The 24,674-nt window shown below is 43.2% G+C and overlaps 10 protein-coding genes across 10 annotated transcripts; 7 read left to right on the top strand and 3 right to left on the bottom strand.

Annotated features, from left to right (window-relative positions):
* The first annotated feature begins 23 nt into the window (after nt 1-23).
* CYBJADRAFT_167757 (phosphatase PAP2 family protein) lies at nt 24-1,776 on the top strand. The gene has a single exon (XM_020215060.1). It carries the CDS (start codon nt 237-239, stop codon nt 1,683-1,685), a length of 1,449 nt encoding a protein of 482 aa, XP_020070789.1. The 5' UTR covers nt 24-236; the 3' UTR covers nt 1,686-1,776.
* Nucleotides 1,777-1,971: 195 nt separating this feature from the next.
* On the top strand, nt 1,972-3,133 carry CYBJADRAFT_194198 (M20 family metallopeptidase; the record flags this gene model as incomplete). Its single annotated transcript, XM_020217510.1, has 2 exons — nt 1,972-2,022; nt 2,071-3,133. 2 exons carry the CDS (start codon nt 1,972-1,974, stop codon nt 3,106-3,108), a joined length of 1,089 nt encoding a protein of 362 aa, XP_020070788.1. The 3' UTR covers nt 3,109-3,133.
* On the top strand, nt 3,122-3,908 carry CDC8 (bifunctional thymidylate/uridylate kinase; the record flags this gene model as incomplete). Its single annotated transcript, XM_020213358.1, has 2 exons — nt 3,122-3,349; nt 3,415-3,908. The coding sequence occupies exons 1-2, from the start codon at nt 3,226-3,228 to the stop codon at nt 3,906-3,908; spliced, it is 618 nt and encodes a 205-aa protein (XP_020070787.1). The 5' UTR covers nt 3,122-3,225.
* On the bottom strand, nt 3,553-4,624 carry APS2 (Aps2p). The gene is made up of 2 exons (XM_020215059.1): nt 4,355-4,624; nt 3,553-4,290 (listed from the first exon to the last, which is right to left on the bottom strand). The coding sequence occupies exons 1-2, from the start codon at nt 4,427-4,429 to the stop codon at nt 3,931-3,933; spliced, it is 435 nt and encodes a 144-aa protein (XP_020070786.1). The 5' UTR covers nt 4,430-4,624; the 3' UTR covers nt 3,553-3,930.
* A 23-nt stretch (nt 4,625-4,647) lies between these two features.
* On the top strand, nt 4,648-8,096 carry PEX1 (AAA family ATPase peroxin 1). Its single transcript, XM_020213357.1, has 2 exons — nt 4,648-4,950; nt 5,011-8,096. The coding sequence occupies exons 1-2, from the start codon at nt 4,852-4,854 to the stop codon at nt 8,059-8,061; spliced, it is 3,150 nt and encodes a 1,049-aa protein (XP_020070785.1). The 5' UTR covers nt 4,648-4,851; the 3' UTR covers nt 8,062-8,096.
* A 5,198-nt stretch (nt 8,097-13,294) lies between these two features.
* CYBJADRAFT_151069 (uncharacterized protein) lies at nt 13,295-15,399 on the top strand. Its single transcript, XM_020213356.1, has 2 exons — nt 13,295-13,802; nt 13,862-15,399. The coding sequence occupies exons 1-2, from the start codon at nt 13,486-13,488 to the stop codon at nt 15,372-15,374; spliced, it is 1,830 nt and encodes a 609-aa protein (XP_020070784.1). The 5' UTR covers nt 13,295-13,485; the 3' UTR covers nt 15,375-15,399.
* Nucleotides 15,400-15,650: 251 nt separating this feature from the next.
* Nucleotides 15,651-17,054, top strand: RIP1 (ubiquinol--cytochrome-c reductase catalytic subunit RIP1). The gene is made up of 2 exons (XM_020217146.1): nt 15,651-15,838; nt 16,047-17,054. Exons 1-2 carry the CDS (start codon nt 15,787-15,789, stop codon nt 16,643-16,645), a joined length of 651 nt encoding a protein of 216 aa, XP_020070783.1. The 5' UTR covers nt 15,651-15,786; the 3' UTR covers nt 16,646-17,054.
* Nucleotides 17,055-17,165: 111 nt separating this feature from the next.
* Nucleotides 17,166-20,104, bottom strand: HUL4 (putative E3 ubiquitin-protein ligase HUL4). Its single transcript, XM_020215058.1, has one exon. The coding sequence runs from the start codon at nt 19,724-19,726 to the stop codon at nt 17,207-17,209; it is 2,520 nt and encodes an 839-aa protein (XP_020070782.1). The 5' UTR covers nt 19,727-20,104; the 3' UTR covers nt 17,166-17,206.
* Nucleotides 20,105-20,600: 496 nt separating this feature from the next.
* MLO127 (Mlo127p) lies at nt 20,601-24,017 on the top strand (the record flags this gene model as incomplete). Its single annotated transcript, XM_020213697.1, has 1 exon — nt 20,601-24,017. One exon carries the CDS (start codon nt 20,601-20,603, stop codon nt 24,015-24,017), a length of 3,417 nt encoding a protein of 1,138 aa, XP_020070781.1.
* SNU13 (RNA binding protein SNU13) lies at nt 23,763-24,531 on the bottom strand. The gene has a single exon (XM_020215057.1). It carries the CDS (start codon nt 24,457-24,459, stop codon nt 24,079-24,081), a length of 381 nt encoding a protein of 126 aa, XP_020070780.1. The 5' UTR covers nt 24,460-24,531; the 3' UTR covers nt 23,763-24,078.
* Nucleotides 24,532-24,674: the final 143 nt, after the last annotated feature.

Below are 24,674 nucleotides of genomic sequence, written 5' to 3'. Positions count from 1 at the left end.
TCCAAACGCGTTGAAACCAGCTGTTTTTTTTTTGCTTGCGTGTGTTGTTACGTGTGTCGCTAAGTGTGCTTCGTGAACGGTCAACTTATCAAACATCGATGCTTTGTTGATTTTTGTTTTTCTGTTTTTCTTTGGTTTTTCCTTCTCTCTTTGGCCATCTTTGCACTCAGCTTTTGTCCGTTTGCTCCGTCAGTTGTTGAGACATTTGACACCCTCCAGGCTTGCTGTTCTTCACAATGAGGGCCATGACAAGCTCCGAAAAGGAAAGTCGCTCAGAGAGCGAGAAGGCAAAGTCGTCGTCGCAGGAATCGATCGACAAATTTGCCCATCTCAACGGGTTCGACACGAAGTCACCATACGATGATTCGGGCAACTTCCCACATATACATTACAAGACGAAGATCCATCCCTTGAGGTTCAGGGTAAGACAAGCGCTGCTGCCCTTAATTAGAGCAGAGACTCCAATTCTCTCACAGATTCAACGGAGGCTGAGGAGTCCCCTGTTGGATTATTACTTTGCATGGACAGCAAACTTAGCCGCACATACCTTCTACGTGTTGATGTTACCTCTTCCCTGCTGGTTTGGCTACGGCGGCACAACTCGTGACTTGGTGTTCTTGCTAGGCTACGGTATCTATGTGAGCGGGTATATCAAGGACTTTTGCTGTCTGCCACGCCCAAGATCACCGCCTCTGCACAGAATCACAATGTCTGGCTATACTGCGAAGGAGTACGGCTTCCCTTCGTCGCACTCTGCCAATGCCACTGCTGTGTCAGTGTACCTCATGTTTGAGATCTGGAAACACAGGGACTCATTTGGCAGTACAACCTCGCTCGTCTTAGCATCTTTGGCCTTGTTGATATACTACTTTTCTCTGATCTTTGGAAGAGTATATTGTGGAATGCACGGTTTGGCTGATATCATTGTTGGTTCGTTAATCGGTGGTAGTTTATACTCGTTAAGAATGTGGACTGCGGAAAGCTACGATACGTTTATCCTGGAGAAACCAGTCTATGTTGTCTTGTCGGTTGTATTGTTCAACTATGCCCTGATCTATTTCCACATATCCCCAGTGGATGACTGTCCCTGTTATGACGATTCTGTGGCGTTTATAGGGGTCATCATGGGATTTGAGCTCTCAAACTGGATCTTTGTGAGAACTGATCTTCGGTCAGATTTGATGAATCCATTAGATATCAGCATGCCCTATTCATTCGAACAATCCGGAGTACTGAAATCTCTTATCCGTGTCGTTATAGGCATACTGCTCGTAGCTATCTGGAAGGAGATTTCCAAGCCACTGCTACTGAAACTGTTCCAGCCGGTGTACAATCTGCTGAATCGTAAGCCTGATGCACCGACGTTCAACAGAATCAGATCTGCAACCATGGATAAACACGAAACAGACGTGACTGGATTTGTCAAAGAGATGAGCTCACGTAAGACAAGGGATATCGTCGGTCCACAATCCACCATCGACTTGACAGAGTTTGAAGACTTAAAGGAACATAAGGAATACTTTGAAGCACTGGATAAACTACAACAGGACAATGTTGTCTTCACCTGCGGAGTCTTCAAGAATCGTTACGACATTACAATCATTGTACGTCTCATTGTGTACGCTGGGATTCCATTCACTGCGATGGTCGTATTCCCAATCGTGGTGCGCTCAATAGGACTATGACCATATCATGTTCCTCCTTCTCTGCTGTTGCGTATAATCTGGGCGACAGGAAGGGAAATGGATACGAATACATTCAAAACTAATTACTTTTCTCTACTACTTGTGTAACTATTTGGTTAGAGTAAGCCACAGTAAATCTGCTGAGGATGAGATGCTGCGCGCAAAGAGGGCTCTCGCCCGGCAGAACCTCCTCACCACCACCGGGGGACTTTATATAAAAGCCCGACCATCTCGACCCTCTGGAACCACAGTTATACAACTTTGCAATCACGAGTTGGCCTATGAAATGAGACTCACAAATGTACTCACCATTGCTTCAGTAGCGTGTGCCGCCTCTGTGTGGGAGTCACTTCAACAAAGCTTCATTGGACAAGTGTACCACCAGGACTACGAATTGATATCCCTTCATAAGAGCCTGGTCGATATACCGTCAATCTCCGGTGATGAAGAAGCTGTTGGGAAATTCTTGGAAAGATACTTGCAAAAGAATGGGTTCACAGTGGAATTACAGTCTGTTAAGCCTGGCAGAGATAATGTGTATGCGTATCTTGGCTCTAAAAGAAACACCAGCGTGTTGTTAACATCACACATCGATACAGTGCCGCCTTATATTCCTTATTACCAGTCAGGTGACAAGATATACGGAAGAGGCTCGAACGATGCAAAGGGATCTGTTGCGTCCCAGATCATTGCCTTAAAGGAGCTGTACGAGTCAGGTGAGGTTGGTGAAGGCGATGTATCGCTCTTGTTTGTTGTTGGGGAAGAGTACGATGGGATAGGAATGAGACACGCCAGTGATAAGCTCGGTGCTTATTGGGACCATGCTATCTTTGGTGAACCAACAGAGCTGAAGCTTGGTGTTGGGCATAAGGGTATCTACAACATTGAGCTTGACGTCGAAGGTAAGGCATCGCATTCTGGTTATCCACAGTTGGGGATCGATGCCAACAAGAAGCTGATCGATATCTTGTACCAAATTGAGCATGCTGAGTACCCAGCAGACCAGCTACTGGGTAACTCAAGCGTCAACGTTGGTATCATCGAGGCTGGAGTCGCCGCTAATGTTGTTTCACCAAAGGCACGCGCAAAGATTCTCATCAGAGTTGCACACAGTACAAGCACTGTCAGTGGAACCATCAAGCACATCGTCGATGAAGCCAATCAGGAGTATGACAACGTCAAGCTGGTGGATATACAAAACAAGGAGCCGGTCTACTTGGACTTTGAGGTGCCAGGCTTCGAGACTGTTGTCCTAGCCTACTTCACAGATGTTCCTAACCTGGAGAGACAATTTAAGAGTAGATACCTTTACGGGCCAGGCTCGATCCTGGTGGCGCATTCGGCAGACGAGTATGTCACCGTGGCAGATCTCAAGAACGCCGTTGATGGCTACAAAAGACTCACAAGATATCTCTTGAAATAATAAATACGTTTCTAGAGCTCTTCCGTAAACAAGCACGTAGTCCCCCTGTGTAGAAAAATGTGGATGCGCTGGTGCAACTGTGCTTGTTTAGACGTGAACGACGAGCATCAGTGAAACATGGGCAGAGGCGCTTTGATCCTTGTTGAAGGACTGGACAGAGCCGGCAAGACAACCCAAACCAGTGAGCTGGTAACCAGATTACGCAATGAGGGATTGAACGTTGAACTGATCAAGTTTCCCGGTACGTTTGAACAACCTGTTACTACAAAGCACACAGTACTAACGGCGGCGGATACCTATCAACAGACAGAACAACACCAATTGGCAAGTTGATCAACTCGTACCTCGTTGACAAGTCGTTCGAGCTGTCTGATGAATCAGCACATCTGCTCTTCTCAGCGAATAGATGGGAACTTTCCCGTGGTATAAAGGAGAAATTGCACAACGGCACAATCGTGGTGCTTGATAGGTATGTCTACTCTGGCGTGGCATACACGGCAGCGAAGGGGTTGGATGCTCAGTGGTGTCTCAATCCCGACATTGGGCTCCCAAGGCCCGACTTGACCATTTTCCTCAACCTGAACGATAGCCAGTCAAGCAGAGGTGGGTTTGGAGATGAGCGGTACGAGGTTACAGAGTTTCAACAGCAGGTCAAGCTACAGTTTGAGAAGTTCTTTAACGAACCAAATTGGAATACTCTAGTTGTTGATGGTAAAAATATACAGGACGTTGCCGAGGAAGTTTGGCCTCTGGTGCAAGAAGTTCTATCCAAGGATTTGAAGCAAGTTGAACTGTTTTAACGGGTATGTTTATATTCTTCGTTTACTCAAGGGCTTCGATTTCGTCAAACCTATTTAGAATCACCTCCTTCGACGTCTCCTGCAACTCTCCCCCAAGGAAGATCTCATCAAGGCATTCGTATACTTTGTAAAAATTGAACACGAGATCCAGTTCGCAAACGTTTTCAAAGTGTTGATCCAACACTTCTACTAATAGATGTATGGCGGATAAATAGGCAAGCTCGTCGTCCTCGAGATCGATGCTGGCTATGAAGAACAGCCCGGCATAGCGCTTGTATACCAGCTTGGAGTCCTGTAATTCGACAAAGTTGCTATGTTGTCTGTGTTCTCGTGAGGAGATCAACTTGTGCACGTCCACGTTGATCCTGTACTTCTCATCATGCTGATGCAAGTGTTAGTTACGTGTGTGTCTGACATGAAACGTTATACACCCGGACAATACTTACTGTATAGTTCTGGTACCATTTGGCAAGCCGCACTTTACCCTGGCGGTTCATGCTGATAAGGTACTGAAGTCCCATGGTGTATCTGTATGAGAGTGATTGAGGGTCTCCTTCTCTTGATTGAATACGGGGTTGGTTGTTACTCTTCCCACGTCAGCGGTGCGGTGTGTGATGACAAGTAAGATCAGTTCCGATGACAACAGTCCTGTGGATACACAGAGAGAGGTCAAATTCTCGGTGTAATGAACAACGACAAGCAGTCCTGTGAAGGTGTTGATCTGCTACTTGTTGATGGGGGGGGGGGTCCCCCGGTAACTTCAGCTACCGATGGTGCAGTTCCGAGGATGGTGGGTTATATTGTTACCCTCGAAATCTGGCGCTGTTTCCTGTACCCGAGGCATCTTTCTCCACACAAATCGGGGCATAAAAAGCGGTCGTCGAGGATTCCAACTTCTTCTCGCCATGAGTAAAGAGGCAAGTTCGGGGAGCTATCTACGATTATGGAGTCTAAGAAAGTATCTGTACAGTTTGAGTCGTTTCGTACCAACTTTATCTCATTGCCCACCTCAATGGTGAGCATGTTGAACGGTGCTGATATTGTGAGTAGCCTATTGTATTGAAGAGCAATGCGGAAGAAGATGAGTACTAATAATACCAAGCCATCACAAAGCGTTGTCGTTGAGTTGAAGTGGAAAGATAAGAGAAACAATAAGCCTCATCTCGTGTATGCTGGATGGAATGGACTCCATACAGACAAATCTATTGCTATTGACCCGACCTTTGCCCAGAGCGTCGAACTCACTGATAAGCAGCTGGTGGACATTAAGGTTGACCTGGACATTCCAGCGGTGTCAACAGTGGAAGTTGAGCCTTTGACTGAGTCTGATTGGGAAATCATAGAGCTACATGCCGGTGCAGTGGAGAATCAAATCTTGTTCCAAACGAGAGCAGTTCAGATGAATAAGCCATTTGTGGTGTATGCATCTGAAACGGTCTCTGCAACGTTAAAGGTGACTAAAATGGACCCTGAGCCGGCAAATTTAGGTAAGGTGGCTAAACTAGTCAATGATACTGAACTGCACGTTGCTCCAAAGACAAGAAGATCCAGACGTAAGAAGAGCTCTTCTGCAAGATCAGTCTCCAATGGACGTCCAGCTAGTGAATCGGCTCCTTCAGTATTGGAAAGAGGTATTGCACTACCTCATAAGTTGTTTGGTGATTTTGAAACCACTTCTTATGAGGTGTATGCGAACTTTGATGAGGTTATGATTCCTCTACAGAATGCACAGTTCGTTAACGTCTCCATCGTTGCAGGTCCCGATGCACAAAAGACCCAACAAATTGATGCAAAGGCTCAGGCCATATCGAAGAAAATCGGTGCAAAGCTGGTTCATCATCCTTCTGCTCAATCCCAAGTTGGGTTATCCAGATTATTGGCCATTGCACTGGATGTTGATGGTGAAATTGGATTCATGGTTAAGTTGGAAAAAGCCACGCCATCACCAATCACGAAGTATCCAACACTGATAGTGTCACCACTCACGAGTGAATCTAAACCGGAATCATTGAATGAGTTGAATATTAGTAGCACACAGGCTCAAAGAGAAAAGGAGTTGAAAAGGCTGAAAATACAAAAGCTAAAAGAAGAAATTAGTAAACACTTCTTTGATTTGGAATTGAATAACACATGTTTGACCAAAGGCGTCAAATTACCAATATTGGCTGGATTCCCAGAAGGCTGTGTTTTGCAGTTTAAGGATCAATCAACATTATTGGCTCCATCTGGAGATTCAAAACTGTCCTTTTCCATAGGAGACGACATCCTTGTTCCAAAGTCACAGATCCCTTCTTCCCTCACTGTTAAATCACCACCGGATGTGACGATTTCAATCGGGACTAAAGAAACGTCTAAAAAGATCAAGAGATCGTTGAAAAAGGGCAAAGTTGGTGTCTTGGTTTATGGACCAGCTGGATGTGGTAAATCTCTTATTGTTGATGAGATTACAAATGAAATAGCACAGACGGGTACACATGTTTTGAAGATTGAATGTAATGACTATTCAAAAGAATCCGTTCTAAACATCAAGGAGAAACTTGACCTGTGGTTGAATAAGTGCGCTTGGTATGCACCAAGTGTTCTCGTTTTGGAAGGATTGGAATTCTTGTTCCCAGTTGAGGCCGAGAATATGGACTCTTCTCAAACCAGACAACTATCAGAGTACTTTATTCAAGCCTCAAATACTATGATGCAATCGAGAGCTGTTTCCATAATAGCTACAGCAAAATCTAAAGAAGCTGTTAATAGTATTCTATTCTCCAGTCATTGTTTTGAAGAAAATATTGCTATCAAAGCACCATTGAAGGAAGCAAGACAGCAAATTATTGAATACTACCTTCAAAAGTACGGTCTCTTGCTTTCTAAGGAGTTTGATGGATCTGAGATGTCTCAAGAGACTGAAGGGTATTTACCAAGTGATTTGAAAATCCTCGTCGATAGAATCAATCATGAGGCAATTTATGAAGCGATTGAAGGTGACAGTCCGCTTCCAGATATTACTAACAAATTATTCACCAAAGCTATTACTGGTTACGTTCCCTCTAGTTTGAGAGGTGTTAAGCTTCAAAAATCCACTACAAGTTGGTCCGATATTGGAGGATTAAAAGAAGCAAAGTCCATCCTTCTAGAATCGTTGGAATGGCCAACCAAATATGCGCCAATTTTCAAAGCAGCAACTCTTCGTCTTAGATCTGGAATCCTTTTATATGGTTATCCGGGCTGTGGTAAGACGTTACTGGCATCTGCTGTTGCAGGTCAATGTGGGTTGAATTTCATCTCCGTTAAGGGTCCTGAAATCTTGAACAAGTACATCGGTGCCTCTGAACAGTCTGTTAGAGAACTTTTTGAAAGAGCCCAAGCTGCAAAACCCTGTGTCTTGTTCTTTGATGAATTCGATTCGATTGCTCCAAAAAGAGGACATGACTCCACAGGTGTTACTGATAGAGTCGTTAACCAAATGCTTACGCAGATGGATGGTGCTGAAGGATTGGATGGCGTGTATGTCTTGGCTGCAACTAGTCGACCAGACTTGATTGATTCTGCCCTGTTACGTCCTGGAAGATTGGACAAAAGTGTCCTGTGCGGTATGCCGGACTTTGAGGAAAGGTTGGACATTTTGAGAGCCATAACCAAGACAATGAATCTTGCTGATGACGTTTCACTGGAAGAGATTGCAGAGAACTCTGATGGGTTCTCGGGTGCTGATATGCAAGCCCTGGGTTACAACGCATACTTGCAAGCCGTTCATAAGAAATTAGAGCTTGACGAGGCAGCTTCTGAAGGTGCCGTCAAAGCAGAAAATGATGATGTCCATGAATTCTTCCAAGTATCATTGGATCAATTGAAAGCCAATTTCCATCTTAAGCCTTATGAAAGAACAAAGGCCTTGAGACAAATTGAACCTTTATTGAAAAATTTCAACGCGACTTCTCAAGAGCTAATTTCTACAGATAAGTCTAGTGACGAAGACAACGGTGTTGCCATTCAACACAGCGACTTTGTCACCGCATTGGACGGAACCAAACCAAGTATTTCAAACTCGGAGAAGAGAAAGTTGTCATTGATTTATGAAAAGTTCGTGGCTGCTCGTGATGGGAACATGCAAGACGGTACAGCAAGCACAGAAGTTGGTGGAAGAACCACTCTGGCATAATTTAATAATATACATCAGCAATATATTGAGGATGTAGGTGTGTAACAATATTAAGTACAATTGGGACACTTCTCTTGATGAGTGGGTCTATCATGGATTCTTCACTCAAAACTTGTTTAAACTCTGACTCGAGGATAGTGGTTTGGAGCCAATGCCAACTTGATCCTTTTGAATTGTACTTCAGAAAACTATAGATGCTGGTGTACTTGGTGAATTTGTTATCATAATAACCTTGTTTGATCCTGGATTGGTTTGCTCGTGATTTTCAATAGCGTTGTATTGAACATCGTACGCAATCCTATGAGGGTCTTTTGGATTGAAAATGTTCAGTAGCATCACAGTTGATCCAATATAGCAATTTACGATGAAATCAATTTGTGTTGAGAGGTAGACTATTTCATGTGAATAGTTCGTTAACAATCTGCTTGAATGTCGATGGTCTTTGAAGTATTTCACAATGCAGGTGCTGGCCTCAATTTTGTAAAACATCAAGTTGAAAAGACAGTGTAATGGCAGCCAAATCGGACTTCAATACCTTCAAAAGCACCAACATCGCATCTACTGAACTTCAATATCGATGATAATACTCAATATAGTGAATTTGAGAGTCAAGTTCTCATTCTCCTCCAGGTTTAACTGGAAGCTAATATCATACTCCGGGAACTTCTTTCACAATCCTGAATAGAAACTCCCGTACTGGTCTTTCTTATAATCTGCTCACAGATGCATATCTTGGTAAATGCTGTCGGTTCTTTTAACTACATTACAAGGAACGTCAGAAAACATTGGTAGGCATATTACCCATACCATGTTCAACCTTTAGCTCATATTCACATATGCTCGAAACGTTCACATCTATCCACTAGAGCTTGATGGTCTATGAAAACGTCCAGTATGTGACTTTGGTGAGTGGTGAGTATATGCAACTGAGTCAGACAACATAAATGTCCCATTGTGTATAATAACTGTTTCGGGTAACCACTTCTAGGGGACATGTCAACTACACACCCGTACACCCAATCCCCGGGAACTTGGCATATCAACTCTGAGGTACTGCACCGCTGGATTTGTCGCACAACGAGAATATGGTTTGGTTCGTGCAACACATTTCAAAAAATGTAAACAAAAACAATAAACAAAACAAAACAAACACTCAACTTAGGGGGGCATTCAACGCTTCCACAACAGTTAACAGCGTTTCCATCAATCCTGAGTGGTTTCGAAGTATCTTTGAAGCAATGTCACTTTGGTCGATTCAGGCGGCAAAGAAAAAGGATGAAGTTCCTGGCACTTCCAAGTGGATCAGAAAGGAGCTGTTTACTCTTCACGACCTTATTATGAAAGATGCTGAACAGTTTGCGTATTCAGTGGCGGCTGATCTCACTTGGATAGATGAACAAATGGAAGAGATCTTGAACGAAAATACTGAGTAAGTTTTGCTACGTGCATGTGTTTGTGAAGGCCTTCATGTTCTAACAATCTATTAGGAATCCACGGTTATTGCTTGAGTCTCCTAAGAAGCTGAAAGGGAATGATTCACCAGTGAAGAAGATAAGAGATCTGGCTGTTATGATGAAATCACCTTTGAAAGAGATGGATAATAACGCCTTAAGGCTCTCTCCGATTAAGTTTCGCACTCATGTTCCCCCTTCACCCTCCCCTACAAAACCACAGAAGATTGATCTATTACCTGAGCCCACCAATGATGACAACATCAATCCATTTCACAGCGCACCAGTTAATGTGAGCTCCGAATCAAAGGAGACTGTTTTGAAGCCTATCATGGTGCCGGTGGTTGATGATAGCCAATCCGACTACAACGCTTCAGCTGAGCAGATTTCTTTCCAAGAGATCAGAACTGCTATACGTAAAAGTATAGTTCAGAAATCCAAGCCAGTTACAGGTGAGCCCTCTTCCTCAGAGAGCTCCTTTAAGAGTGCAGATGAAGCTCCTCAGCCATCATCTATGGTTGTGAACCCAACAAGTTCAATACATACAAAACGAGACAGTGACGAAAATATTTCAGTCGAAACTGTGAAAGTGCCCTTAAAGGATGAAGCAGATCGTAAGAAATCATTTGTCTCGAATACCCCGCCTCCACCAAAAAGAGAAAGTCAAGGTTTTGCACTATTACCCCATCGGGAGCCTTTGGCAATGAAATCTACAAAGAAGAAGCCGATAGATAAACTTTCTTCGAACTTTGGCGATGGCGATCATCACGAGACAGGCTATGTTCCAAAGGTCTCGTTGTATCCAACACTGAGTCTGGAAACATCAAATTCGCCTACGGTCAATATTTCACCACTAGAGAAGATCCCTAAGGATGTCTCAACTACAAGTAAAATTGAACTGAACACTGCACTGACATCCTCAAAGATACCCAAACTTGTACCTTCTGAGCTAAACAGTCCAACACATGCTCGGAAGCTAGTTTCTCCAAGCAAAATTCAAAAATCACCGTTTTCAAATCTTTTTGCTTCTGTGAATTCCACATTGAAAAGGGCCAGAAGTAAGTTCATCTCTGAAACACAGCACATTGTTCATTCCCCAGAAAAAACATCGGTCTCACGAGTTTCTCCACAGAAGACAAAGAATGACCATGCATCTCAGCTAAAGCAATGGTCCAGGAATGATAAAGAAGTTGAACTGATTACACGTCTCAACGCTCCAACTCATTCGAGTCAATCAAGGGGAAAATCTATCAGTCCTAAGAAAAATAAAGCACAGGCAAGAAGCCCTCAGAAACTTACAATAAAGAGCCCTCAGAAAGTTGTGAAGAATTCAGAACAGTCTGCCACCGCTCACACCCTGACCGGATTGGTCCATCAAGAAATTGGAAGTGAAGACCATCGATCTAGCTCTAAGTTTTCTCCAGTAAAGAGCATATATGGTTCATTGAGAAAAGAGATGAACGAATCCATCAAACTTTCGCCAGTGAAGCCAGGTGAAAATGAAAACATTCAAAGAAACCTTACTCGTGTGTCTCTCACAAAACATGATGAAAACAATCCACCACCTCGTAAGTCATTGGCTCGTACAGGTTTAACAGGAATTTCGCTCGAAGCCAAAACGAAGGGAAGACCAAAATCACTTGTGGGTGATCAATTGGTAAGGCCATTGAAGCGCAAAACACAAACTGAAGATGAAGTCAAGTCACTAAATACCTCGCAGGCGTATAGAAAAATTGGGACGAAGATTGTGGCACCAAGCACTCTACAAACAAAAAACCATCAAGATGTTAAACGTCGTCGTACAGCCGAACAAATACAACAAGTTCTACAGAAGAGAGCTAGTCGTGTTTCTCAAGCTGGTACTAAAGCACCATCTGTTGTCAGAGAGGAGCCTGTGATTAAACCTGTGAAACCGGTAGCGAAATATCCAGCCTCTGCAAATCAAAATTTGATGAAAACTGCCATGTTACAGCATGCCAGAATCAATAACGAAGGCAAGGCAAACAATCCGTTTCAATCAGGCACGTCCTTTGATGAAGCCGGTTTCCCTAGTACCCCTAAACCAGTGGCATCTGAACTTCCAGAGATTTTTTCTGAGAGCGATGATGACGAAGAGGGTAGTGTATTGAAAGATTGGGCCAATTCACCTGAATTGAAGCAAATTTTGATCAATCAACAGCATATTGATCCAGATAAAGTGTTTGGCCCTGTTGCTCCTCTTCAGATGGAAGAAATCTTCCACGCATCTAAGTCTGTTTCCAAATTTAAGCATCGTGGCTCATCCGCGCAGTGGACAAGAGATGGTCTGACTACACAAGAGGTTGATAGCTACAAGAACAGAGTGTTGAGGAGATGATATGTGGATTGTTATTGTTTCAAATGTCAACTATTCAGGACTGTAGAGTTCTCTTTTTAAGTGCCACTTCTTTGCTCCATTTGGAGACCCATTCTGCACTATCAACCTTCGGTACAAAATATAATCTTACGCTATAATCAAAGAGAGGAATCTTTGGTGATTGGGTACCCAGAGCTTTGTTCAAAGTTGCCTTCTTTCCGACTTTGATCAACCCACCAGATTCTGTCTCCATGTATGCCTCCATAGTCTTTGGTGTGAAATTCTTGTGTTTTGGATCCTCATGCCACTCAGCAGGTCTGTCAAGCACAATCTCCATGAGTTCCAATGGTGAGCTCAACTCAGAAATCTCTGCAATGAAATCGAACTCATCTGATGTTGGATAGATGATTGTTGCTGGCAAAATTAGTTGTGATTCAACATCCTTCGCATCTTCCAAGTGGATCTTAGCACCTGATAGAATCTCTGCTGGCTTTGGTGTTGCAATATTTGTATAACCTCTGAACTTTATGGCATCATTCAACAGTGTGTCTAATGCAAGCTTTTCTATTCTTTCCTGTTCTTTTCTCTGTCTAGCTTCTTCCACTTGTCTTTCCTTCTCTGTGATTTGACGCAACAATGCACTTGAAGCAAGATTCTCAGGTTTAATCTTTAGACTGAACTCCAATGCCTGCTTAGCTTCGTCGTACTTTTCAATGGCATAGAAGGCCTTTGCCATTCTATAGTAAGCCTTGACATTTTTAGGGTCTAATTTCAACCCTTCCTTGCAGTCGTTGATACATCTTCTGTAATTCTTCAGCTCCAAGTTACAAGCAGCCCTGTTTAAGTACAGAGAGGAGTTGATTGAAGGAACATCGCATTTCACTGCGAGACCTTTAGTATAGAACTCCACTGCACCTTTGTACTGCTTGGCCTTGAACTGATCATTACCTTGGTTTTTGAAGTTTGTAGCCACTTCATCCGGCTCACCATCGTATGCTAAAGCCTTGAGTGCTTCAAGCTCAACATTCTCACCGCCTGAACCGTCAGTCTCATCAATTTGGGTCATAAAGAAGGGCAATCTATTCAATTCGCCCATCACTTCATCGGTAGACTTGTCAGCAAACTGTTGAAGTTGAGGAGGCAGCGCTGGATCACCAGGCCCTGGAACATAACGCTTGGTCTTGGAAGTCTTTTCTGGAAGTTCTGTAATCTCCACCATCGCTATGATTCGAGTACTATCCTTGTATCTTTTGCAAGTTGTATGACTTCTTTGATCCAAATTGTGTCCCGAAGGCCTCGAAGCGGTGGTAGGAGGGAAAAAAATTATCATCGGTAGGGGACACACACGATGCCCTCTGCGTTCAAACGTTGCAGTTCTCTCTCAATTGACAAGTCAATTCTTGCAAGTTATATGGAGGTATTACAATTTATCAACAGAATAAGTCCACAAACACCTTTGATATGCTTGCTATTTGAGGGCTTTGTGTCAATTGTGTTGTCAATACCTCACTACTGCCTCTTGAAGCTTGATATTTGTGTCACATGATGATGCATTCATGGGTATGAATGAGCAAGAGGGAATAAATTGTCTACTTTATCAGCCAAATATGTCACGATGTTGGGTGTGGTAGAGTACAAATGCTGGGTCATAGGAACATTGTTCTTTGCTTTGATGGCACGGATTGTAATTTTGGTCCGGATCCATATACAAATTTGCTCAAGCTTTTCCTGACATTAGAAAGGGACGACCCTACGCAACAGATATGTTATTATCAGCCTGGTTTGGGTGCAGCTATGTCTGTCAGTATGAATAACGCATGGGATGTGATTAATAAGCTGAATGACTTGGCTGATGCGGCTGTTGCTTTCAGCCTAGATCAACACGTTCAAGATGCGTATCGTTTCTTGATGCGATTCTATCACGAGGGTGATAAGATATATCTCTTTGGCTTTAGGTATGCATCGACCTCAGCTTTAGCTGATTTTGAATATTCAAACTAACAAAGGCATGCAGTCGAGGTGCATTCACTGCACGTGTCTTGGGCTCTATGATTGACCGTGTTGGATTGTTAAATCCAGGATTGGAAGGCCTTATAGAGTCACTGTGGTCCATCTACAGTGCTTGGGAGTACGCTGCACAGCCAAGTCAGCCTGATTATAGTACAACGCTTGTGGAAGAGTTCAAATTAACGTTTGCAAGAACATCTTCGCCTCTCATCGAGTTTATGGGGTTGTTTGACACAATCAACTCTGTGGGCTTGTTCAGGGATCGAATGTTCCCCTTCAGTACAAACCTCGGACATGTGAAGAACATTAGACATGCTGTGAGCTTGGATGAGCGTCGTGCTAAATACAAACTGAACTTGATTTCACCTTTCCCATATAAGCAGCATCTCGTTTCTCTGAAAACCATGTCCCTTGAATGTGAGCCTCAGCAAAATAGTCAAGATATAAACCATCGTGATGACTTCACTAAACCCTTGATTGCTTCCGATGGTAGAGCACGTACTATCACTGAAGATCTTCTGAACAAATTAGAGAGTGTTGGCTCAAGCACCGATTTTGAGCAGCTCTTGAATCCCAATTTGGACTATTCTTCAGAATCTTGTAAAGATGTGTACAACAGAAGAATCCTTAGTGGGGAATACCAAGAGATGTGGTTCCCAGGTGGTCATGGTGATGTTGGTGGTGGGTGGCAGCCTGATATAAACGGTCAATTTCTGTCCAATCTCCCTCTAAGATGGATGTTTGCCGAATCTATAAGAGCTGGTGTCAGGTTCCAGAAATCCAAAATGGTTGGGTTTGCCAATAGGTATTCTTCATTAGATTCGTTTGTTTCGCCCTTACATGATGCCTTATCTTTCAAGAATAATGGCCTTACACTTGACATTTCCCAGACTGATAAGCAGCGTGTGCTCGATATATCACAGCTGCTCTTTCACAAGAGAAGGATTCCTAATTTCAGATCGTGTACTGTTCTTGAAGATCCATCGTCATATGAGGACCTTTTTAATTCTGGTATTTACCTCACATCTTTAAAACCTCTTAAAGCGGGGGCTCACACCGGCCAATCAATCACCAGGATATATCAAACGTACCAGGAGCTTCCCACTTCACCTATTGAATGTTGTGATGGTCGAGGCAATACCTCAATCTGGGTAACTCTCTGCTGGTGGATTCTTGAGCTCCTACCACTTGGCACTAAAATTGAGAATGAGACTGGACAGTGGACAAGACGTTACGCACCAAACCTAGGCCGTGCTAGGTCGGTGCCTTCCTGTGCAAGACTCCATTGGAGCGTCCTATGGAAGCTACACTGTTGTGCGGACTACAAACCACGGAATCTACCTAGCTACGCTGTGGAGTTGATGGATGGGAAAGAACCCCAAGTGCCTGACGATGGTCACGAATTGTTGAGGAAGCTAGTCAAGGAAACAAAGGCATTGCTTTGCAAATGGGATTCCGAGTCCTGGAGGATAGTTCCAGACGATTTGGACTTGGTTATGAAGCAATTTGGATACGTTTAACGGCTATAAAACTAGTAAGCATTGCTGCAAACCATCATGTACGCCTCTAAGACTTCCGACCCCGACCCCACCCAAATAGGTGGAGCTCTCCCTCGGAATAGACTCCCATTATGTAAGCACATTTTCATTCTCAAATTCCGACATTTCCACATCGGAAATTTCCGATGTGCGCGGACCGCATTTATTCGCTTTTGTGGTGTTTTTTTTTTTTTTTTTTCAACGAATCAGCGCTCTGTTGATTTGGATTTCGAAGTTTTTCCCATTCGCTCTGTGTTTTTCTGGTGAGAAACTTCACACAGGCGCAAGAGCAGGGAAAAAAAACCACACACACAGCTCTTTTTTCTGCTCAACAGGAGGAAAGAAAGAACCCCTTTTGAACTAACAAAACACAGATAAAACATTAGAAGTGAAGATGCTTTCATTGAGATCTGCTTTGCGTAACACTACTTCTCTCAAGGCTTTGGGTATGTGTGGTTTCCACGGTTATGGAGTGATGTCTCTTGATGCTGAATGATTGGAGATGGACCAGGATGTATGGAGTTGTAGGAGTGTGGAAGTGTCGGATTGAGGAGGTGTAGGAGTGTGTCAATTGGTCCAGTCTTGTCGTACCGCATCAGGAGATTGTCATGTTTGTTCTATAAAGTGATAGTACTAACACGGATTCATACACAGCTGGTCAAGCTAGACTGTTGTCTTCTTCGTCTGTTGCTCAGAAGTCCACCTACCGTACACCAGACTTTGGTGAGTACGTGAAGCCAGAAGGTAGCACCGACAAGGGTCGTGTTTTCACCTACTTCACCGTTGGTTCTCTTGGTTTGCTCTCTGCCGCCGGTGCTAAGTCCACCGTTGAGGCCTTCTTGGCTTCCTGGTCCGCCTCCGCTGATGTTTTGGCTATGGCCAAGGTTGAGGTTGGTTTGGCTGCTATCCCAGAAGGTAAGAACGTTGTCGTCAAATGGCAAGGTAAGCCAGTGTTTATCAGACACAGAACACAGGCTGAGATTGACGAGGCCAACTCCGTTGACGTGTCCTCCTTGAGAGACCCAGAAACCGATGCTGACCGTGTCAAGAACCCAGAATGGCTTATCATGTTGGGTATCTGTACCCATTTGGGTTGTGTTCCAATCGGTGAGGCTGGTGATTTCGGTGGTTGGTTCTGTCCATGTCACGGTTCCCACTACGATATCTCTGGTAGAATCAGAAGAGGTCCAGCTCCATTGAACTTGGAGATCCCAGCTTACGAATTTGACGGTGACAACGTTGTCATTGGTTAAGTTGAAGGGACAAGAATGATTCGAAATGAAGACGGAGACGAGGGAGAATGATAATAAATGGTATTTGGAGAATAGTTTAATATTCCAAAATGAGAGGAAGGTATGAAGAGATGGAGACCTTGAATGAAATACGCTTACGCACCAAAAAAACAAAATCAAATTTACATTAACTACATCACATAAACGCAAGAGTTATACACCATCATAGAGGGAGTTGGAGAATTGTCCTGCCAGGAATTACATGAGCACCATTTGTTATATTTCGAAGTGATGGTTGTGTTCTGTTCTTTCCTCGTGCTCTCTCTATCGAGAGAACATTCGCTGCTTTTTTGATATGATTAGTTGGATCTTGACTGTTTCCAACAAATGGGGTTTTAAAAGACAAACAGACAAACACAGACACTCAATCAATTGTAAATAGGCGATACTTCTCGTGGTTATATCTTGTGTTTCTGTTGTTGTTGTTTTTATATATATATCAATTGCATTGTTTTCAAAGTTTTACTACAAGTTTTATTTTCTATTGTTTCTGTATGACCTTTATCCCCATATTTATAACCCTTATCTTAGTCCAAAGCCTTCACTTTCACTAATGCTGATGTTGAGCTTTCTGAACATCTCCTCCCTCGACCTATACTCAAAGAGACAAAGCTCGTTAAAGCACGTGTGCGCCATTGGTAGCCTTGTAGACGTCCCATAGCTCTTGAGCCTTGTGATCTTGAAGCTCATCGTTGTTATGCCTGTTGCCGGAATACGTCCTGACCCTGTCACGAAGCATAAGAATTGTTTCTGTTTGGCATTGTTCAACGTTTCAACCCACTCCCAGAACCATTTGATCAATTGTGAGTTCGAAGCCTCTTCTGAGGAGCTCCAGCCGTTGTATTTTGTAATACTCTTTAAGGAAGATACGTCAATTCTGGTATCACCGTTACCGCAGATGATCATTTCTATTTCTCGAGGAGCAAATAGAGAGATGGCATTCCCGCCGATTATCATTTGAAACCCACGGTTAAAGCTGTTGAACTGCTCCTCAATTGACCTATTCATGTAAAAATCAACCCATCTATTGACGTACTCCCTGCGAGACTCGTGAGTAACCAATCTCTTTGATCCATTAGGACACAATTCTCTCGTAATGACCTCTCCAGGGCCGCTCTGGAAACTAGTTTCGAAATATATTCCCATCTCTTCAACCTCATCATGATCACAGTGCAACAGCTTTCTAAGTCCTTCGCCTGTTGAAGGACAAAGTTCAGTGTAATCGTCTAGATGGATGCTTTTGCCTAAGAGCTTCTTGTACAAAGCAAGAGGAAACTTGAGGTCCAAAATGGTGGAGTTATATATGGCAAGCCCCAATATAACACCAACTAAGAAGAATAGTTCATCGTTCTTCTCGGATGGTTCAGGTGCAAACCAGCACAATCTGGACTCACTGTTGAACAGGAACATACCATTATCTTGTTTGAACAAGTCCCTGATCAATAGTTGAAACCACTCCTTCTTCAACCCTCCAGCATCAACGCCAGGCTCGCCAACAAACTCAATCTTCAACGCCTTCTTCAATTCGTTTTGATGCTGTTTAATGCAATGCAATGAATCGTCTGTGATGTGGCTTCTTCTGATGTGAAATACAACGTTCACTGAAGTTGGGACCCTGTTGTCCAATGCATGTATAAAAGCTTCCTCTGCCATTCGCTCCATGGACTTCTTCGATTCGTACTCTAAGATCGATATCTTTGCACCAAGAGAAAGAAGGAACGGGAACTGGCAAAACGTAAACTGTGGAATCCTTGATGTATTGTTATCTCCCAAGATAGTTCCACAGTTTAGAATCTCTCTTAGAGCTCTATTTGGATCGTTCTTCTCTGGTTTCTTAAAGCTCGATTGCCAAACATCAAAGTCTTGTTTAAGCAGAATATGATCTGAAACCACGTTGTAGAACGCACACACGGGTAATTGCTTGTTATTTGCAACAAAGAGCATCGACAAAAGCCTTGAAGCTGATTTAATATGCCAGTCATTGCCGTACTGTGAGACTTTAAGCTTTACGTTTCTCTGTTCCCTTGTGGGAAATATCGAAGTTGACCGATCATTCCATAGGCTGATACTCCTTGGTAAACGTGCACCAACATTCAAAGAGCCAACTCTCGAGGGGGTTTCACAAGCTGATGAATCTGAAGATGAGTTTAATTTGGATGAATTTGAATACTCAGAAAGGTTTGGACTGCTTGATTGGAATGCGCTCATAGATGATTGCGCATTAACGATCCTTGTCAAATGGAAAGTGATGTATAGGTTCAACAATTGAACTTTCGAAGCCAACTGTTGTGTAGTCCATGAATGAAAGAAGTTTGTTAAAGAAGAAAGTAGCGTGAGGTCAGCATTAGACAAATAACCAATTACCCTTTTCACAATCTCGTATGACAATGATTTAATTTCAGGTGTCTCTAACCTGGATACCTTCTTTGTCGGTTTCCTTGAGTGATAAAGACAGTGCTTCAACGTTGGTAGTTCCCATAGTATCAACAGTGAACGAATATCCCCCAATGAATCTAAATTCCCCTGTGGTCTTAGAAGCGTCTCGTTCACAGCCATCAATAACTTTACGTATGGCCTTCTTGTTGGCAATGATATCACTATACGGTACAACTGGTATAACTCCTCGTTGTTGATATCCAATGGCCTATTTCCTAAATGGGTTTTGAACGAATTCTTTAAACATTCAAGAGACCCGAATCTCGCTGTAAGGTATCTCTCCAATGGTTCATATGCACTGTGGAGATCCATACCTTTGGCCAAGTTCAACTTACACTGTGTATCCAAATCTAGCACCGTGTTCAAGTCCAACGTGAGATGTTCATGCGAAGGTCTGCTGGCTTTGTCCGTAGACTGTGTTGAATGACAGACAGAGCACTTATACTTTGTAACCGATTCCGGGTACTTAATCAACGTCCCACAGCAACGGCAATGGTCAAGTAGGGTTCTCCCGGCCTCGCCATGGCACCCTTCGCCACTCATCTCGGACGATAGGCTGGTGGAGTCACCCTCTTGTGTAGATCCAAACTGGAAGAACTTCAACATTGCACCGTGTGTATAATGACACGGTTGAAGCGGGCTGTAGAGGCTTGCAAAGATACACACGAAAACAGCTGAAGATTTCGATAGAGCCTATGAATTGAGTAGCGTGATGGAATCCTGATACATGTGATTGCACAATGCCAAAGCTCGCTCTCCTTGATATACACAGCGTCTCCTTGTTGTATTATGTCTGATGATGATTCGGTGTGGAAGCTATGCACATAACATTGCAGTTGAGGCTGTGTGTTTAAGCTTTGTGTGCTATCCCGTTTTGACGGGGGCTCTTTGTGTCACGAAGACAGAGTGTGGTGTTCGGATGTGTCACCCAGCGCGCACGGTGGTTGTACTGCGATGATGTTATCGTGTGGTATGATGTGGAGGAATGTTAGCGTGGGTTTTGGAGTTTTGGTTTTTAGAGGATGTACATTGGGGTGTTGGCTATTGCCTGGTGGTTTACTGTGGGAATACATCTCAGTTTCAAGTTTTTTGTTGATGAATATGATAATTATTATATTTTTTTTTTTTTATTTTTTTTGGGCGAATTTCCGTTTCGTGTTTTTCTAGTGATTTTTCAGATGATAAGCTGCCAACTAATTTAGCATATTTTTCTAGTGATATTTATTACGTACGTTGAAATAAGCACTTGGGCTTGGTGAACTGCCCAGTTGATACTACCAGCACGCCGTTTATTGAGGAATTGGTTGGAATATGAGCACTTGTTAAATTGCAGCGAGCGTATCATTGCGTACACCCAGACACCTGGCAAAACACATACTTTAATACCTCATCGAACGGATCCCAGCCAGTTAAAGACCGAGGCAAGCACTACCGCTGAGGGTCTAACACAGTCACTGGTATCCCTACAACTGATGCCGCAATGCCACTCGTCATAAAGAGACTCAATAGACCAAACAATTTCATAGAGGCATTCGTGATTCCTGTGAATCTGGGTAATGGAGCGAAAGAGGACTGCCTAGTGGTTGGGAAAAGAGATGTCGTTGAGCTCTATACGTTACACGAGGATCTGAAGTCGTTGGTGCTGAGGAAGACGATACCTTTGTTTGAGCTGATCTTGGACATCAAGCCGTTCTTACCTATTGGCTGCACGGATTACTGGCTTGCCGTCTCTGTTGACACCGACATTCTCATACTTTCCTTGGAGGATAACAACAGGTTTGATATCATCATAGAGAGATTACCCTTGAACAAGGAGTTTGAAGGCGCTAGAAATCCAGAAACACGCTCGCTGTGTGTGGAGTCGTCCAAGTTTCTCTCAACGCTGACTTCGGACGGTTCAGTAGTGATCTATCCTGTCAATAGGCCTAAAAACCTGGATAATTTTGAGAAGGCACAGGATTTACAAAGGTCGTTTAATTGGACACAAGGGAAGGTGAAACTCTTCAAAGATCCAGTGTCGTTCACTCTGTCAATGTCCCATGGAAGAACATGCCTTCCCGTGGATTGTATCGACGCCGTTCATGAAGATAATACACACGTTACATTTTCCGTGCTGTATCACGATGAATTGTACGAATACCATCATTCGTACTTTACATGGGACACAGAGTACTGTCTTGAACAATTTGACGAGCTAGACTTTGAAGCAAACGATGGCATACGATTTCGTGAGAAGGTGAGCCCTATAGCTTTGCCATTTTGTATCAACATGGGTACACTCTTTGTTGGGAAATCTGGGTTATACCTGAGAAATTACAAACGTGTGGTACCTCATATTACCATATCCGTGGGCAATAAAGACAAGGATCTAAGTGTCATTGGTCTTAGCCATAATCCCGTGGTGAAGAAGAAGTACAAGAAACTGGAAATCTCAACGGCTGTCGTGATTAACCCAAATGATGTCAAGTGCACAAGAATAATCTTGATATCCAAAAAGGGTGATGTGTATTTGACTGAGTTGAAGTTCCACATCGCCAATGATGACTCAGGGTATCCAGACACCATTGAAGTACAATCTTGGACCACTCACAAGCTCCAGGGTAAGCTGTACAATGCCCAACGAGTTGTCAAGCTTAAGGATAACATCTTTGCAGTACAGTCAAGACAGAGAGGATTAGGGCTGTTCTCAATCGATATGGAGCAGCTGAGACTCACAGAGCTTTTCAATGAGAAGGCACTCTCTGCAGTGTTAGATATTTCAATGACTAATACAACTGTCCCTAAGATACAAGCGGTTGGCGGAGGGCCCGTGACAGAAGGTATCATCAGTACATGGTATAAAGGGTTCCAAAGTAAGATGTTGAATGAAAGAAAAACAGCATTGGAACCTGGAATTCTTAACTGCTGGAGTATTGACGATTATTTCCTTGTGAAACAGCTAGATAGCACAGTCATATTGAAACAAACAAATCGAACATTCGAAGAAACACATGACCTGGATGCAGTTCTTGATGTTGATGGGGAGATTTTGGATGTCCAAAGGAACTCCAGTGGAAATCTGATGTGTATCACTACAAAGGGGATATATCAAGATGGGGTTCGTATCCAAGCCGTAGACGTTGTTCACGGTGTCTTTTCACAGTATGGCAATGCCGTGTACTGTACGTCCAAATCCATTTATTTTAGATCCCATCATTATAGAGTTAACATTGACGAAGTGTCTTGTTTATCCTATCTTGAACAAGGGACCACTTCTTTAGTCTGTGTTGGAGACTGGAAAGGTGATGTCAAGGTGATAATACCGGATAAACCAACTCAGAAGCTCTCTTTTGGAACTGCCATATCCTCGATTCTGGGGAAGGTAATTGGAGGTGAAACTATGATGCTTATCGGTACTTCACATGGTGATTTGTATACGATTCGAAACGGAGAGCGAAACAAGTGGAATATTGGATCTTCACCTGTTTCATTGACAGACTGTGACGACTTTGTACTAGTATACAACGCTGAGTGTGTGCTTAAATTTGTTTTCGACGATACATGGAACTGTTCTGCCAGGGGATACATTCAGATAACTCCTCCAGAATTGATAAAGTATACCAATGGGCAGATCTGGACCTTAAGTGACGGTGCTATTGGTGTATTACACATTGATAAGGAGCTCATGACGTTGAAGCACGAGCTACAGCTACCTCGATTGGTACGGAAATGTATTAAATTCAAAAACTTTATGAACTTGTCACTCTTTGTCACATTGACACAACTACCATCTAAGCTATATGAGGATGAATTGGACTTTCAGTGTCAATTGGAGGTTATAGAGAACAATACCTTCAAGACAGTCTCAACTTATAAGTTACCAAGGGGTGTTGAGGTTACTGACGCTGTGAATCTGGCGTATAGAAACGATGTTATCTCTACAATGAACGAACCACCAATCAACTTTGGAGTGGAGAGCTTCTTATCACAGTGCTTTGCCATTAGTTGTTTGCACCATACGGAAGATATGAAAGGCTCACCGATTGAAATATTTTCTGTTGACCAAGACGGGAAATTGGAACGTATTGCAACTGCACCATCTTCTGGGATACAGTATTACTGCCTAACTTCCCATGCGAATCGTCTTTTGATAGCTGGAGGCACAAGGGTTTGTGCCTATCAGATTGACTATAGTTTGGAGCATTCCAAGTTCACCCTTCAACGAGTTACAGAGTTCTTACGCCCTGAGCACTATACGTCACACGTTACCAGTGTTGGTCCGGATGTTATCATCACAGACGCATTAGCATCAACAAAGTACTACAAGTTAGAGGTCTTGGATGAACCTGATAACGAGGTGTTTTTGAGATGGGTGAATGTCGAGTATGCGTATGGATTCAATAATATGTTCACCGTTGCATTGGATGTATTTTATGATCTTGAACTAGGAGCAGACTCTTATGGAGGTATCGGAACAGGCTCTGCGGGTGCTGATAGACTTGGAGTCTACAGTAATGCTGGATATGTACTACCTGATGAGATTAACGTCATCAAGGCCATTGAGAGGTCAAAAGCGTTGATATCTCAGAAGGATCTACATCGCTTGATGGAAGATAAAGGATTAAAACATATCGAGTCGATACCACTTTTCCTACTTGGCTCAGCTTCCGGAGGGATGTACTCTTTGACTTTTATTCAAAGTCAAGAGGTTATAGAAGCCACTAGGGCAATACTTGAGTCCAAAGTACAGGAAATAGTGTACGCTGGTTGGAAGTGTGAAACGCTCTTTGACTATGAAACTGGCGAAGTTACGACGGATGGCTATATCATTGATGGTGATTTAGTGGAGATGCTGGAGAAGAGCCTAGGTGGATCTCTTCTCAGTAATCTCTTTGAAAGGCATTGCAGTCTACTATAGTACTGGAGGAGAGTAACACGCACAAAAAAGAAAAAGACATATAGATTAATTCGTAACTTCATTAAATCAACAAAGTCTCGATCTTGTCCTTGACACTGTAGATCTGGTTCTTCAAAGTAGAGCCTTCGTTTGTGGTGATTGAGGCAGCGATGACAGGTCTGGAGACACCACAAGCTCTACCGAGAGCAGTTCTAGATGGGACAAACACGTATGGAACGTTCTTATCCTCACACAACAATGGCAAGTGCAACAAGATCTCGATTGGCTCAGTGTCAGCAGCCATGATGATGAACTCGGAGATACCTCTGTTCAAAGTCTTGGTGGCCTCGTTAGCACCTTTCTTCAACTGACGAAGGTTGGAAGCCTGTTGAACGACATCGAGGATTTGTTGAGTCAATGCCTCATCAGCAAGTGGGAAAGCCTTTGGGTTTGGAGCAGACATAGTATCAGATAATTCGAGGTTCCTTGCAGTGAAAGTTGTCTTAAGGAGATAGCTCGCCTCTTTGAATTGTTGGTGAAGATTGAGATGTGGAAAGAGACAGAAAGAGAGATGAGCTTTGAAATTTTTTCTCGCTTTCGTTCTCTGTAACGTACATACCGATTTCCCAATTCGGATATTGATGTGTTACCCGGAAATGCTTATGTAATGGAAGTGCT

Source organism: Cyberlindnera jadinii (assembly GCF_001661405.1).
Source record: "Cyberlindnera jadinii NRRL Y-1542 unplaced genomic scaffold CYBJAscaffold_6, whole genome shotgun sequence".
Classification (NCBI taxonomy): Eukaryota; Fungi; Ascomycota; class Saccharomycetes; order Phaffomycetales; family Wickerhamomycetaceae; genus Williopsis; species Williopsis jadinii.
This window is presented reverse-complemented; position numbering and strand designations above follow the sequence as displayed.

Bases quoted from the DNA above. Each gene is read 5' to 3' on its own strand.
- HUL4 (XM_020215058.1), bottom strand. From the start codon at position 19,726: ATGTTGAAGTTCTTCCAGTTTGGATCTACACAAGAGGGTGACTCCACC.
- PEX1 (XM_020213357.1), top strand. From the start codon at position 4,852: ATGGAGTCTAAGAAAGTATCTGTACAGTTTGAGTCGTTTCGTACCAAC. The intron at 4,951-5,010 runs GTGAGTAGCCTA...AATAATACCAAG, and splicing joins TGTTGAACGGTGCTGATATT to CCATCACAAAGCGTTGTCGT.
- APS2 (XM_020215059.1), bottom strand. From the start codon at position 4,429: ATGGGACTTCAGTACCTTATCAGCATGAACCGCCAGGGTAAAGTGCGG. The intron at 4,291-4,354 runs GTAAGTATTGTC...CACTTGCATCAG, and splicing joins AATGGTACCAGAACTATACA to CATGATGAGAAGTACAGGAT.
- RIP1 (XM_020217146.1), top strand. From the start codon at position 15,787: ATGCTTTCATTGAGATCTGCTTTGCGTAACACTACTTCTCTCAAGGCT. The intron at 15,839-16,046 runs GTATGTGTGGTT...ATTCATACACAG, and splicing joins TACTTCTCTCAAGGCTTTGG to CTGGTCAAGCTAGACTGTTG.
- CYBJADRAFT_151069 (XM_020213356.1), top strand. From the start codon at position 13,486: ATGCTGGGTCATAGGAACATTGTTCTTTGCTTTGATGGCACGGATTGT. The intron at 13,803-13,861 runs GTATGCATCGAC...AAAGGCATGCAG, and splicing joins ATATATCTCTTTGGCTTTAG to TCGAGGTGCATTCACTGCAC.
- SNU13 (XM_020215057.1), bottom strand. From the start codon at position 24,459: ATGTCTGCTCCAAACCCAAAGGCTTTCCCACTTGCTGATGAGGCATTG.
- CYBJADRAFT_167757 (XM_020215060.1), top strand. From the start codon at position 237: ATGAGGGCCATGACAAGCTCCGAAAAGGAAAGTCGCTCAGAGAGCGAG.